The 12,848-nt window shown below is 42.9% G+C and overlaps 2 protein-coding genes across 2 annotated transcripts in view; one reads left to right on the top strand and one right to left on the bottom strand.

The window, feature by feature from the left end:
* The window catches only part of BCAT1 (branched chain amino acid transaminase 1), a 647,504-nt gene that overhangs the window by 154,028 nt on the left and 480,628 nt on the right, over positions 1–12,848 (bottom strand). The window lies entirely within an intron of this gene.
* Positions 1–12,848, top strand: part of IRAG2 (inositol 1,4,5-triphosphate receptor associated 2) — a 36,678-nt gene that overhangs the window by 1,403 nt on the left and 22,427 nt on the right. Inside the window, exons 2-6 of the mRNA XM_049782892.1 lie at positions 718–800; positions 3,125–3,231; positions 9,941–10,042; positions 12,166–12,236; positions 12,409–12,513. Coding sequence (XP_049638849.1) covers positions 718–800; positions 3,125–3,231; positions 9,941–10,042; positions 12,166–12,236; positions 12,409–12,513 — 468 coding nt within the window. The remainder of the gene's footprint in view (positions 1–717; positions 801–3,124; positions 3,232–9,940; positions 10,043–12,165; positions 12,237–12,408; positions 12,514–12,848) is intronic.

The following is a 12,848-nucleotide window of genomic DNA, read 5'->3' as shown; positions in this document are numbered from 1 at the left end:
ACACCTTCACTGGGCAGCACATTTCCTGAAAGGTGACCATATTAAAATTGAATGCCTTTATTGTTCCAGATCCACTCCCAGTGATGTTCTGGGGGATTCATGCTGTGCCTGATACAGAACCTATAGCCCCACTTATGCAAAGCAGTTCACAGATTAGTCCCCTCAAGTGGAACCTTTGAAAACCTTTGAAAACAAAATGGAAACCTTTGAAACCAAGCTGTCCTGGTGTTTGCTTGTAGCATGAGACAAATTAATCTTTGTACAACATGGCCTTGCTTTTAGGAGTAGAATCCATCTTGCTGTGGTGTTGGTCATATTTTACACCTTCATGTCCAGGTTAATGAGCTCTTGGGGAAACTGGCCCAGATTCTTCAACCCTCCAGGCTTCCTAAAGCTCAACCAAGCTGCTTCCCTTCTCTATGTCTTCCTCAGAAATAGCTCAGGCGTGTCAGCATCCAGACACATGTCCTTTCTGTATCCGGAGAGAGGAAGCTGAGCTTTGACTTGCAAATCCTTCATTTTCATTTTTGCCCAGACTCTCTGTAGCCCCACACTTCTCTGGAAGGGGAGTTGGGGAGTGAGAACTCTCTAGTGTCGCGTCTTCATAAGCTACAATTGTACCACTGTACTCCAAGTGCCACTGGAGCCTGAAGATGGCGTGCTACTGAGATGTAGCCTCCCACCTTTACACTAAGTGACTTTACTTCCTCTTTCCAGGTGCCCCAGTCCCCCCAGATAGTCCCTACAAAAGAACGGATCTTCCGGGTGACAAGAGCATGAACAAAGATCCCAGGAAGGATGTGAGTTGGGGGGTCCCATTTCAATTCCATTTTTTGTACTCTGGCACCCAGGTCATCTTTTGGAAATAGCTCTCTCTCTCTCTCTCTCTCTCTCTCTCTCTCTCTCTCTCTCTCTCTCTCTTTCATTCTCTCTCTCTTTCCTTTCACCCCCCCCCCCACCAGCCATTCTTTCATACCAAAGGTAAGTTTGACACCACAGAATTCTAGTGATTCAGTGATTTTCATTTTTGCCCAGATTCTCTGTAGCCCACACCTCTCTGGAAGGGGACTTAGGGAGTTAGAACTCTCTTGTGTCATGTCTTCATAAGCTACAATTGTACCACTCCAGGTGCCACTGGAGTGCAGGAGAAATGTCAGCAATGGGTGGCAGATAATCAAAATCCAGTCATGTGGATGTGGAAGTTGATACCTTCAGGAAGACTCCATGAAGCTCACTCAAACAGACCAATGGGTTTGGGGCTGATGGCTTAGAGGTTAGTTCTTGTGCATTACTGAGAGTAATGCCCACTTATCTTGTGAAGCTGTCTGGAACTGACATTATTTCAGTCTCCAAGAAGTAAACAGTGAGAAAGCACTCAAGGACAGAAAAAGTCACAGGTAACTCCTCAGGTCTCAGAGATAGGGCTGTGCAACATCCTTGGGGGTGTGGAGTAGAAAAAGTTTGAGCTTGTGCTCGGGGATCTCCTCCATTAAGCAGAGCTGATATGATAGTGGAGGAGCTGTGTGTGGCAATCATCATTCTTCAGGGTTCCTTTAGAACTCTACTGAGCTAGTGTTCACATACCAATCTGGTCATTCAGGTAAATTTTAGGTTCTTCTGAACTATGTAACCATTGGCACGTCACCTAGAACATTCCATTACCCCCACGAAGTGCTTATTAAGGTTGGCAAAAACATTAAGGACAATTAATGAGCACAACTAATTTACTAGAGAAGTGAAGAGCAGAGTCTGGGGTCTCTCTCAGTCTATCAACAGACTCCCTTAAAGTACAGACTGAAGCATGACAGTTTCCTATTCAACTCCTACCCATTGTCCTCTAGGGGACTTTAAATATTTTGGATTTTGCTTGGTTTTTTGGGCCACACCCAACAGTGTTCAGAGCTTACTCCTAGCATGACAGTTTCCTATTCAACTCCTACCCATTGTCCTCTAGAGGACCTTAAATATTTTGGATTTTGCTTGATTTTGTGGGCCACACCCAACAGTGTTCAGGGCTTACTCCAAGATCTGTGTTCTGGGACCACTCCTCATTTGTTTGGAGGACCATATGTGGTGCTGGGGACTGAAGCCAAGTCAACCACTTGCAAAGCAAATGATGTCCCCACTATTCTATAGCTCCAACCAAACCCTAACTATTTTATTTTATCCTGTCTTGTGTGAGTTTGCTACCTGTGTTTTTCTTGCCTGTCATCTTCTCTATTCTTTTCTGGGTTTATTTATTTTCTCCATTATTCTCTAAAACCATTGTTTTTATTATTTATTATTATTATTATTATTTCTTCATTATTCTCTAAAATTCTCTAAGTTATTTTATGCAATGGACTATCCTGACTTTGGGATTTTTGTCAAGGAAGTGATTTCTCACTAGTGAGATAATCCCATATTTGTCTCTTATACTACTTTGAGTGACATCTTCCGGTTCTGTTCAAATTACAGCTAACTGCAGTATTTCATCTTTTCTCACAGCTATGTTGTGTACCTTTATATATACCTACCACAATTTATCTATTCATCTTTTGTTGAGCATCTGGCTGATTCCAGATCTCGGCTATTGCAAATAGTGTTGTGATGAACATAGGTGTACCTAAGACTTTTTGGGTTAATGTTTTTGTGTTCTTGGGGGAGATATGTGGGAATAGGATCATGGGGTGATAATGGAAGTTCAAATTCTAATGTTCTGTGGACTCTCCAAATAGTTTTCCAGGTCACAGCACTTCCAGTAATGAATTAGGGTTCCCTTTCCACAAAACATGTTTTCAGATGCCTTTTGGCATCTGTATATCTTCTTTGAGGAAATGTTAGTTCCTCCAAAACATCTGTTGGTATACATACAGTTGGTATCTGTTCCCAGAAGTGGAATTTCTACACCATCTGGCAGCTCTCTGCTGGGCATTTTGAGGAACTGGAAAAGAAATCTCCAAAGTGACTGGTCCCCTGTTCAGTCACATGTGAGGTGAAGGTGTTTGTGGAAACTGGACCTGGTGCCAGGCAAGGAAGTGCCCAGCACCCCCTGCTGACAGAACCCCACAAGGCTCAGATTCGAGACTCCACCCAGAAAAAGACCAACTCCCTCTTTTCTCTAACTCAGAAACTCTGGTTCTAGATCACGTTGCCTGTTGCTGACCTCAGAGCTCTTTTTGTTCTTGTATGTCTTGCTGTTGTGGCAGTTGCTTGGCCAGTGACATGGTCGCGGAGCTTCTGCACAGACTGGTGAGAGGAGGATGGGGTCTGGCAGCAGGACATCCTCGTGGTAGGATGCATGATCAGAGATAAAAGGGTGGGACTTATCAGAGGATCATGGGGTGAGCAGAGAACTCTGATAAGATTCTTATCTTTGAAACATCTTCCTAAAATGACTTGGGGCCCTGGATGGGACATTCTTGGCAGTGAAAGAGCTACTTTGCTGACCTAGGGCATATATGATTTTATCTCTTACTATTTTTTTTAAATATCTTTATTTAAGCATCACTCCCCCACTTCATCAGTGCAACACTCCCACCACCAGTGCCCCCCATCTCCTTCCTCTCCCATCCCCTGCCTGTATCTCTTACCTTCTAAAGAAGCTGGAATCCATTTTCTGATTTTGGGGTCATCTTGGCACTGCTCAGCTTTCCTTCAGTCCCATTGTTCACAGGTTCCTTTGGCAGTACTTAGGGGACCATGCAGTGCTAGGGATTGAGCTCAGGGCTCCTACATGGAAAATCTGTGCAACAGCTCTTTGAACTCATTCCCCAGCCTTAGGCTGAAATGTTTTTGGTGGCACGGCAGAGAGGGTGATACCCAGTGGTATTCATGTCCAAGCAACTAAAGCCTAAATCAAATCACTATGGCAAATGTTCAGGGTAGAAGTTCCCCTGTAACTAAAACTTTTGGAGTTCTCATCCCTAATGGATAATAACTCCTCTTCATATCTTATATTTTTCGATTTTAATGCATCCATTCAAAAAGAACAGTGCCGAAGCCAGAGAGATAACACAGCAGTATGGTATTTGCCTTGCATGCAAAAGGATGATAGTTCAAATCCTGGCATCCCATATGGTCCCCAAGCCTGCGGGGCGTGATTTCTGAACATAAAGCCAGGGGTAGCCCCTGAGTGCTGCTGGTGTGACCCAAAAACCGAAAACAAAAACAAACAAACAAAAAAAAAGAACAGTGCCACAGGATACTATTGGAGCCTAAGGGAATATAACAACAAATCAAACAATCCTAACCTTTTGATAGTTCTATCAAAAGCACAAAACTCAAAGGATACTATCTATACTATCTACTATGAATTCGTACTAGAAAATCTAAAAGAGGGGAGCTATATCTACATAATGAAATAGACAATAAAGAATTATACATATTGAAGAAATACACTTAATATACAAAGGAGGTATACTTATCCCCTATGAATCTTCTGAAATAGTCTGGGGAAGGATAAATCCTGGATCACAACTTCAGCTGGCAACATGGTCTGGTGGCATCTAAAAACAATGGCTCGCAACAGTCATAGATCAGAAAATATTCTAAAGCCAAGGATCTCTTAAAAGCCAAAATCAATTATAGGCAGCAGTCTTGGTGAAGGGAAGTGGTAAAAAGGTGACTGCCAAGAACATATCAATAGTAGCAGTAGTGGCATCCTCCTCCCAGGACAGAGACAGGAGTCGGAGCTGAAGGTGGAGGTTCCTAAGGAGTTAAGAACTGAGGATAGATGAAAAAAAAAAAATTCTTGGTGGCAGGTGAGAAATTGAACTGTAGAGTTGAGCTAGCCTTGGAAAAGTGTAGCAATAATAGGCTCATTAGACTACTTGTGTCTCTGCCAAGCTTATTTTGAGTCATTTGAGTCAACAAGATAATCACTATTTTTCTCTATATGTCTTTTCCTTTCTTTTCTTTTGGGGGGGGGGTTTGGGTCACACCTGGCAGCGCTCAGGGATTACTCCTGGCTCTACACTCAGAAATTGCTCCTGGCAGGCTCGAGGGACCATATGGGATGCTGGATTTGAACCGCCGTCCTTCTGCATACAAAGCAAACTCCTTACCTCCATGCTATCTCTCTGGCCCCTTTAAATGTCTTTTCTCCCTATCAGCTTTGTTCAAGTCCTGATGTTCAAGTTTATGTAGATCTTGTTGATTGTGACCATTTGAACTGGTCATTCAGCTTTCCAATGGTCATCATAATGTCTTTTGGGTTGATATACTTCTTTTGTCCTGCCCACAAGGCTTTTATAATTTTACCACTCTTCTGTCACTCTTATGTCCCAATGGATTTGACCTGTTAATGTCTTCCTTATAATGGTTCTAGTTCCAAACTTGGAATATTATACAGGTATTGTAGTACTGAGTTCATGTAACAAGTGTTTCCTAAATTATGAAGTCCGGTGAGAGCAGGACTATTTCCTCATCTATAAAACCAAGGTTCTGGAATAGGTCATTTCCACTCCCAAAATTCTCTGCCTTATTGTGTGGTATCAGATTATTGTCATGGTTACCTGTTGAGATTGCAATTTGTTTCTGCTTGCATTCTTTCAAGTAGTCTGTATTGGTTCTGAGGAGAGGTTTGCAGTCTTATCATACCGGTGTCTGAGTTTTTTCATTTGTGAGAATCCTGCCATCTGAGGAACAAGCATATCCTTTTACCAGAAATCCATTCGTTATCTATTTTTACTCAAGTAGATGAATTAATTTTTTGTACCTAAGCATCTTCTTTAATAACTATGGACATTTTATGGTTATAGGCCTTTAATGGCTATAATGGCAGATACCTATACAACATCTACAGCTGTATATATTTCTTCTTGGGGTAAATTTAAGAAGCTTAATGAAAAAAAATGTTAAGGATAAAATGTCCATCTGTGCATGCCTCTTTTCCTATATTTTGATAATTGAGTTTTGAGGGTTCTGTGAGCTTATGTTAAAGATAAAATGTCCATCTGTGGTATGCCTCTGTTCCTATATTTTGATAATTGAGTTTTGAGGGTTCTGTGAGTTCTTCCAACTGTGCATTGTTCTCATGCATTGTATGGGATTCCAATGACATGTTTAAATTGCCATTCTTTGAAAAATGACAAAAAAAATTGTACTAGTATATACAGGGCCTTTGCTCATCTTTATGGATTGGGGGATGCCCATAACAGAAAAACATTGTAGCATGAAGGTATAAAACTGCTTAAGCTCATTCAAAAGTCATTGGTGCTCCCCATGTGAAGTGTGAATATGTGTCAAACACTACATGCAGATAGGGCTCCTTGAAAGAAGTAAACATGTGGGCCCAGAGAGATAGTACAGCGGCGTTTGCCTTACAAGCAGCCAATCCAGGACCAAAGGTGGTTGGTTTGAATCCCGGTGTCCCATAGGGTCCCCTGTGCCTGCCAGGAGCTATTTCTGAGCAGACAGCCAGGAGTAACCCCTGAGCAATGCTGGGTGTGGCCCAAAAACCAAAAAAAAAAAAAAAAAAGAAGCAATCATGTGTTTTATTCATTTGCCATAATTCATTAGTCTGTAACCCTCAGGGATTGGCCCGAGCTACATGTGTTTTTTTTATTCAAATGCATGCAAATGGTACATGTATCAACTAACTGGCTTGCCATGGAATATGATAGTTCACATGCAAGCAGCAGACATTTGTGAGTTTCAATGCTTGTTCTACTGCAGGTGACTTAAATATTAGCATGGCCAGATGGTCAGTGGTTTCATTTCTTTGAGCCATTGGCCCTTGGAAGCAAGAATGGGCTCCTAAGTGAGTGATAAAAATAAGCTCAGAACGTTTTTATAGAAGGGCTTGTAGTTGCTGCAGCAACTACTCCCAACCACTTACTCATGACCAGGAAGAACTTTTCTTTGTTTTTGAGCCACAGCTACAGTGCTCAGGGATCACGCTCCCAGCAGGGCTTGGGGTGCCAGAGAAGTGATCCCAGGTCATCCATGATTCAAATAGTGTTTAACCCCTGTGCTAACTCTTTGACTAGGAAGAATTTATTTTTATGGGGTCCCTTCTCAGCATTTCTGATGACGTAGCCCCAACTAGATGGGGACTACTCCCACCAGCCACATTCCTGGGTCTTTGCGCCCAGAGTTCATGCTTCTGTGTCCAGTCTGCTGACCTAGCAGCTCAGTGTCTGCATCTGCAATCCTTCCTTCAACCAGTCAGAAAAGCATCTCTCTTGCTTGTCTGAGCACTTTCCAAGCTGTTCCTGTTGAGTGACAGGAGAATTAATGAGAAACGATAATCCTAAATTGCTGAGATCTCCTTTTAAGGCTCTTCGTGGGAGATACACTAGCTTTTTATTTCTTTGTTTTGCTTTTGTTTTGTTTCATTATGTTTTGGCCACAACCAGCAACAAGCAGGGTTTACTCCTGATTCTGAGCTCAGGAATCACTTCTGGTAGGTTCAGAGAACCATATGAGATGCTGGGGATAGAATCTGGGTTAGCCTCATGAAAGGCAAGTACCCTCCCCACTGTGCTATCACTCCAGCCCCTGCAATGACTTTTTTGTTTGTTTTTGGGCCACACCCAGTGACACTCAGGGATTACTCCTGGCTATTCACTCAGTAATAGCTCCTGGCTTGGGGGACCATAAGGGACTTGGAAGATCCAACCATGGTCCATCCTAGTTCAGCTGCATACAATGCAAATGCCCTACCGATGCGCCACTGCTCCGACCCCATGCAATGACTTGAAAAAAAAAAAACTAGGACTATTTAGAACTGCATTGGTTCGAATTCTCAGTGGATCAAGAGAATTTTCTGGTGGTATTTTGTTTCCATGGTAGTTGTGTTTTGCCTATTTAAAAAATATCATAGTCGGGGGCCGGGCGGTGGCGCTGGAGGTAAGGTGCCTGCCTTACCTGCGCTAGCCTAGGAGACGGACCGCGGTTCGATCCCCCGGCGTCCCATATGGTCCCCCAAGCCAGGAGCGACTTCTGAGCGCATAGCCAGGAGTAACCCCTGAGCGTTACCGGGTGTGGCCCAAAAACCAAAAAAAAAAAAAAAAAAAAAGATCATAGTCAAGAGTTGAGAGGACTAAAGTAGTTCAGGCACATGACTAGTATGCATCTGGCCTGAGTCTGATTCCATGCTACATGACTTCTGAATGGAGATTGGGGGAGAGAGCTAGCACTGCCAAGTAGCCCAGACATCTCCAGCACTACAGGCCCAAGTAACACTGCGTCTTTAAATCCTTGCATTGAACTAACTGTCCAGCTGACTCACAATCACCAGTGAGGTGCCTGGACCTCCTAGGGACCACTTGGGAAGCTCACCTTCCTGGTTGTTTTTTTTTTTTTAAAGAACTATGTCATGTTCAGTTATAAATTTAAAAAAACATTTAAAACATGTCATGGCATGTTTTCTTGCCAGTCCCCTCAGGTCTCCTCCCTGGCAGTTACTGGTTTTGTCCCATGTGATGTACAGTCTCTTAGAGGTGAATTGGGAATGATAAATTCCAATCAGAACTATCTAAAGAAAGGTCAGAGTGATAGTACAGTGTATAGAGTCCTTACCTTGCTTGCAGATGACCCAGGTTTGATCCCTGACACCCCATATTGCTCCCAAGTACTACTAAGAGAAATCTATGAGTGTAGAGCCAGGAAGGAGAAAAACAGGTATTTTATATCTTTATTTAAACACCTTGATTACAAATATGATTATAGTTGGGTGTCAGTCATATAAATAACATCCGCCTTCACCAGTGCAACATTCCCGTCACCAATGTCCCCTATCTCCCTCCTCCCCAACCCCTCCTGCCTGTATTTGAAATAGGCTTTCTACTTCCCTCATTCATTCACATTGTTACAATAGTTGTCATTGTAGTTATTTTCTAACTGCACTCACCACTCTTTGTGGTGAGCTTCATATTGTGAGCTGTATCTTCCAGCCCTCATCTCTTTTGTCTCTGAGAATTATTGCAAAAATGTCTTTTATATTTTCTTAAAACCCATAGATGAGTGAAACTATTCTGCGTTTCTCTCTCTCTCTTTCTCTCTCTCTCTCTCTCTCTCTCTCTGATTTATTTCACTCAGCATAATAGATTCCATGTACATCCATGTATAGGAAAATTTCATGACTTCATCTCTCTTGACGGCTGCATAATTTTCTATTGTGTATATGTACCACAGTTTCTTTAGTCATTCATCTGTTGAAGGGCATCTTGCTTAGAAAAACAAGCTTTTAATTAAAATTATTTTTGTATTTTCTGATGTAAAGAGAGTTGGGCCACACCCAGTGATACTCTGGGGCTAAAACTTTCCTTTATTATTGACAGAGTGGTCCCTTTCCTGACATATCTTCTCTCACCCTAAAAAAGATTTAGGGAGGGAACAGTTTGAATGGTGGTTGGGAGATCCGGGCCCTCCCAGGCAAGGATGTAGCACTACCAGGGATTGTGTGGGTCACAGCTTCTGTGCTTGGGTATCTCCAGGACTATCCCTGGCAATGTCTGGGAAATGCATGTGGTGCCAGAGATTTCAGCAGGGTCAGTTACTTGTGCCCTAACCCCTGTATGATCCATTCAGTCCTTAAAATACTTGATTTTTGGTTTCAAGCCAGATTCATTGATACTCAAATATCTGACTCCTGACTCTGTGCTCCTAGGGATCACTCCTAGCAGGGCTCTGGGGATCATATGCAGTGCAGAGAATAGAACCTAGATTGGCTGCATGCAGAGCAAGCATTTCATCCCCTGTACTATTTCTTTAGTCTCCGTTTTTTTTTAAATCTATAAAGTCATGTTTTATCTAAAAGAATCAAAATAACAACAGTACAGTACAGGCCTCTCTTATTTTCTGTTGCAGAAATTGAGAAAGTGCCAGTGAGGAAGTTAATCTGACTAAGAGTTATCAGGCCCATTACATGCCCTTCCTCATGTACTGAGTTATTGCTAAGTGCCTCCCACTCTTGTTATCTGCCCACTGAACTCATGCTGACTGTGGGTGCCAGTGTGCTCCTGCCTACCCTGGGGCCCTGTAAGCTTTGTTCTGAGGCACCCAACCTTCAGCCTGTCCCAGCAGAGGAGAGCAAGCCAACCCCAGGGAAAGTGCTGTAGGTCATGTGAGGGGCTACAGGAAGGGCATTGCATCTCGGCCACCTGGGTATGAGACACATTGACTAATGGAAGCTGCTTCCAAGTAAGTTTGACCCAGTGGGATTTTCTCTTACTCACTTTTAGGTTATTTCTTTTGACCCCACAGTGCTTGTACCCCTGGTCTAGAGCTGTGTCCCTATCTCAAGGCAGTTTCTTGGCTTCTCTTGATTGAAAGTGCTTTACTGAGTTTCTTGGCTTCTCTTGATTGAAAGTGCTTTACTGAATGATCATGGCCCTGTTCAGCCTATGACTTCCTCTGTGTGTGTGTGTGTGTGTGTAGAGAGAGAGAGAGAGAGATAGAGAGAGAGAAAAAGCAAGAGAGAGAGAGAGAGAGAGAGAGAAAGCATGAAACTGACCCAGAGAGAGGGCAAAATAGGTGTTGTGTTCATTGGTCTTCACCTTAAACAAGCATGGCTTCCTCTTTACATGTCAAAGACCCCAACTCACCCACTCCACCTCCACCCTCCTATCCCCACCCTCGCCCATGGACATGGGGTTTGGTCTTAATCTCCCCAATAAATACTGCTGCCTCTTCCTCTTCCTTCAGAGGCCCCTGCTCCAAACCAGCTCCTTCCCCAGGTGTATGGAGTCTTTACAGATGGGGTGTCTGCATTTTCATGTTTGGAGGTTTTCCTATACATTTGCATGAGCCTTGAAAAATGATTTTGATAAAATTACTAGTTTGAGGAGGTAACTGAATGGCTGCCGTCTCCTTGAGAGAAATTGGTATGGGGGGGGGTGTAGGGCAGTTAACAAAGTTCTATAATTTTTGAAATGCTGTCTTGTCTTCATATTTTTCTACTTCCACATTTATAGATTTTTGATATGTCCACAAGCTTTTGGTTTCCATTAAATTTTAATTTATTTTCCTAACATAAAAGTGAAAACAGTTTTAGAAGAGCATTAGAACTAGGAAGGCTGCTTAGGGGCTCAAGTACATGAATGCATGAAACTTGGCTTCTACACAGGCTCCACAGGAAAGAGAAGAGGAAGGAAAGGAGGGGAGGAGAGGAGAGGGAAAAGAAGGGGAAGCAATGGGAAGGAAGGAAAGGGAAGGCTATTTAAAAGGTACCTAGGTACCTAGGAGCTGGGGAGACAGAACAGCAGGTAGGTACCTGCCTTGCATGTGCCAGACTTAGGTTCAATTTCATACCCAATATCATACCCAAAGGCTCACCAGGAGTGATCCTTGAGCACTGCCAGGAGTAAATCCTGATTACTTCTGGGTATGAGCCTAGTGCCTTCTCCAAATTAATAAAACTTAAAGGTACCTATGTTTCCACTGTATTTTTTGAACATGAATCGAACTACTCTGCCCTAGAGTAGAGTAGCTCATGACTGACAGTCACAAAGTTCAAATAAACTTGTGAGGACATGTGAGAACAGGCTGGGACCACAGTCCTGTTCAGTTCTGTTTGAACCCCAAATACTAGCTTCTGCCTTAAAATAATCTTCCAGATCTCAGAGAGCAGGATTAGATTCATAATATATGACATGTCTAGCTAGACAATGGAGGGCCACTTAAAAAATCATTGGGTCAACAGTTTCAGGTTGAATCATATTTCCACAAATAGAAATGTTCAAGTCCATGCAGATCAGGGGCCAGCTCAAGAAAACTTGACTAAGTAAAGTAAGAACACTCTCTGCCCTTTAGATTTATACTTGGTTTGGCTCCAGAATTTATTAGGCTTTCTCTAAATATCAGGTTGGAAGGGTACTTAAAATTGGGTTTGAGGGAGGCATGTAGTTTTGAGGCTTGTAGATACAGCAATCTGCCTCCTTCTGCTCATTCCCATCTTGGTTCCAAGAGATCAAAGTCAACATGAGTCCATTTACATGTCTTTGAAAACATTTGTTTCAAACAACCTCTCTGGAATGGAAAAATGTCAAATGATTGATCTTGTTTCTCTCTCTCTCTTTTTTTTTTCCTTAAGGAGAATGGCGGGGAGCCTGTGGGTCATGAGAGCGCCCCATTACCCAGGTTGGCCTCTTGCATGCAATTTATCAATATATTCAGTTCATTTTTAAGAGATTTCTTGGAATCTGAAACTCCAAAACGTAATTCTTCTACTTTTGGCAGGAAGTGCCCCACAGAGTCTGTACCCTCTCCTGAAGACCCCTCCTCTTCACAGGACAGTGCCCCTTTCACTGGTGAGTGACCTCAAGTCCCCTCCCAACCTGCTTCTCAGGAGGGGTGTGTGTGTGTGTGTGTGTGTGTGTGTGTGTGTGTGTGTGTGTGTGTGTGTGTATTTGAGCCAATGACAAGCACGTAGGCAAATCCTTTTGCAAAGTATTTAGGTAACTAGTTTCTTCTTGTTGCTAGGTTTGGGATCAGAAACTTTGAATATGGCATCTGGTGACCTTGAATGTAAATCACTCGGTGAGAAAGAGACTGGGAGATCAGTGGCAGCTGAGATAGAGATCGGAGGTAAGCTGTCAGGCTCAACTCAGTTTCCATTTGAAACCACCCCGGAAGCCTGTGATCGAGCAGGTCCGGTCTGCCCTGGGCTGTGGGTCCACCCTGGGTAGCGCAGTCATCGTAGAAGAAGACTTGGGAAAGGAGTTGGGGGACAAGGAGTCTAAAAGGCGACCATCTCCACCATAGGTGAGAATGCTGGCATTTCCCCCCAATTCTTAATCTTATATATGTAGTTTTAGAACTTATCTATTATATAACAATGTTATGCAGATATTCTCTTATTGCAAGAAAATGAGTAGGAGCAGCTAACTCTCAGCTGGTGCTATGGGAAATTATCAGCTTTG

This window comes from Suncus etruscus, chromosome 11, assembly GCF_024139225.1.
Source record: "Suncus etruscus isolate mSunEtr1 chromosome 11, mSunEtr1.pri.cur, whole genome shotgun sequence".
Taxonomy (NCBI): domain Eukaryota; kingdom Metazoa; phylum Chordata; class Mammalia; order Eulipotyphla; family Soricidae; genus Suncus; species Suncus etruscus.
Note: the sequence above shows the minus strand (reverse complement) of the source record. Positions and strands in the feature narration are given on the sequence as shown.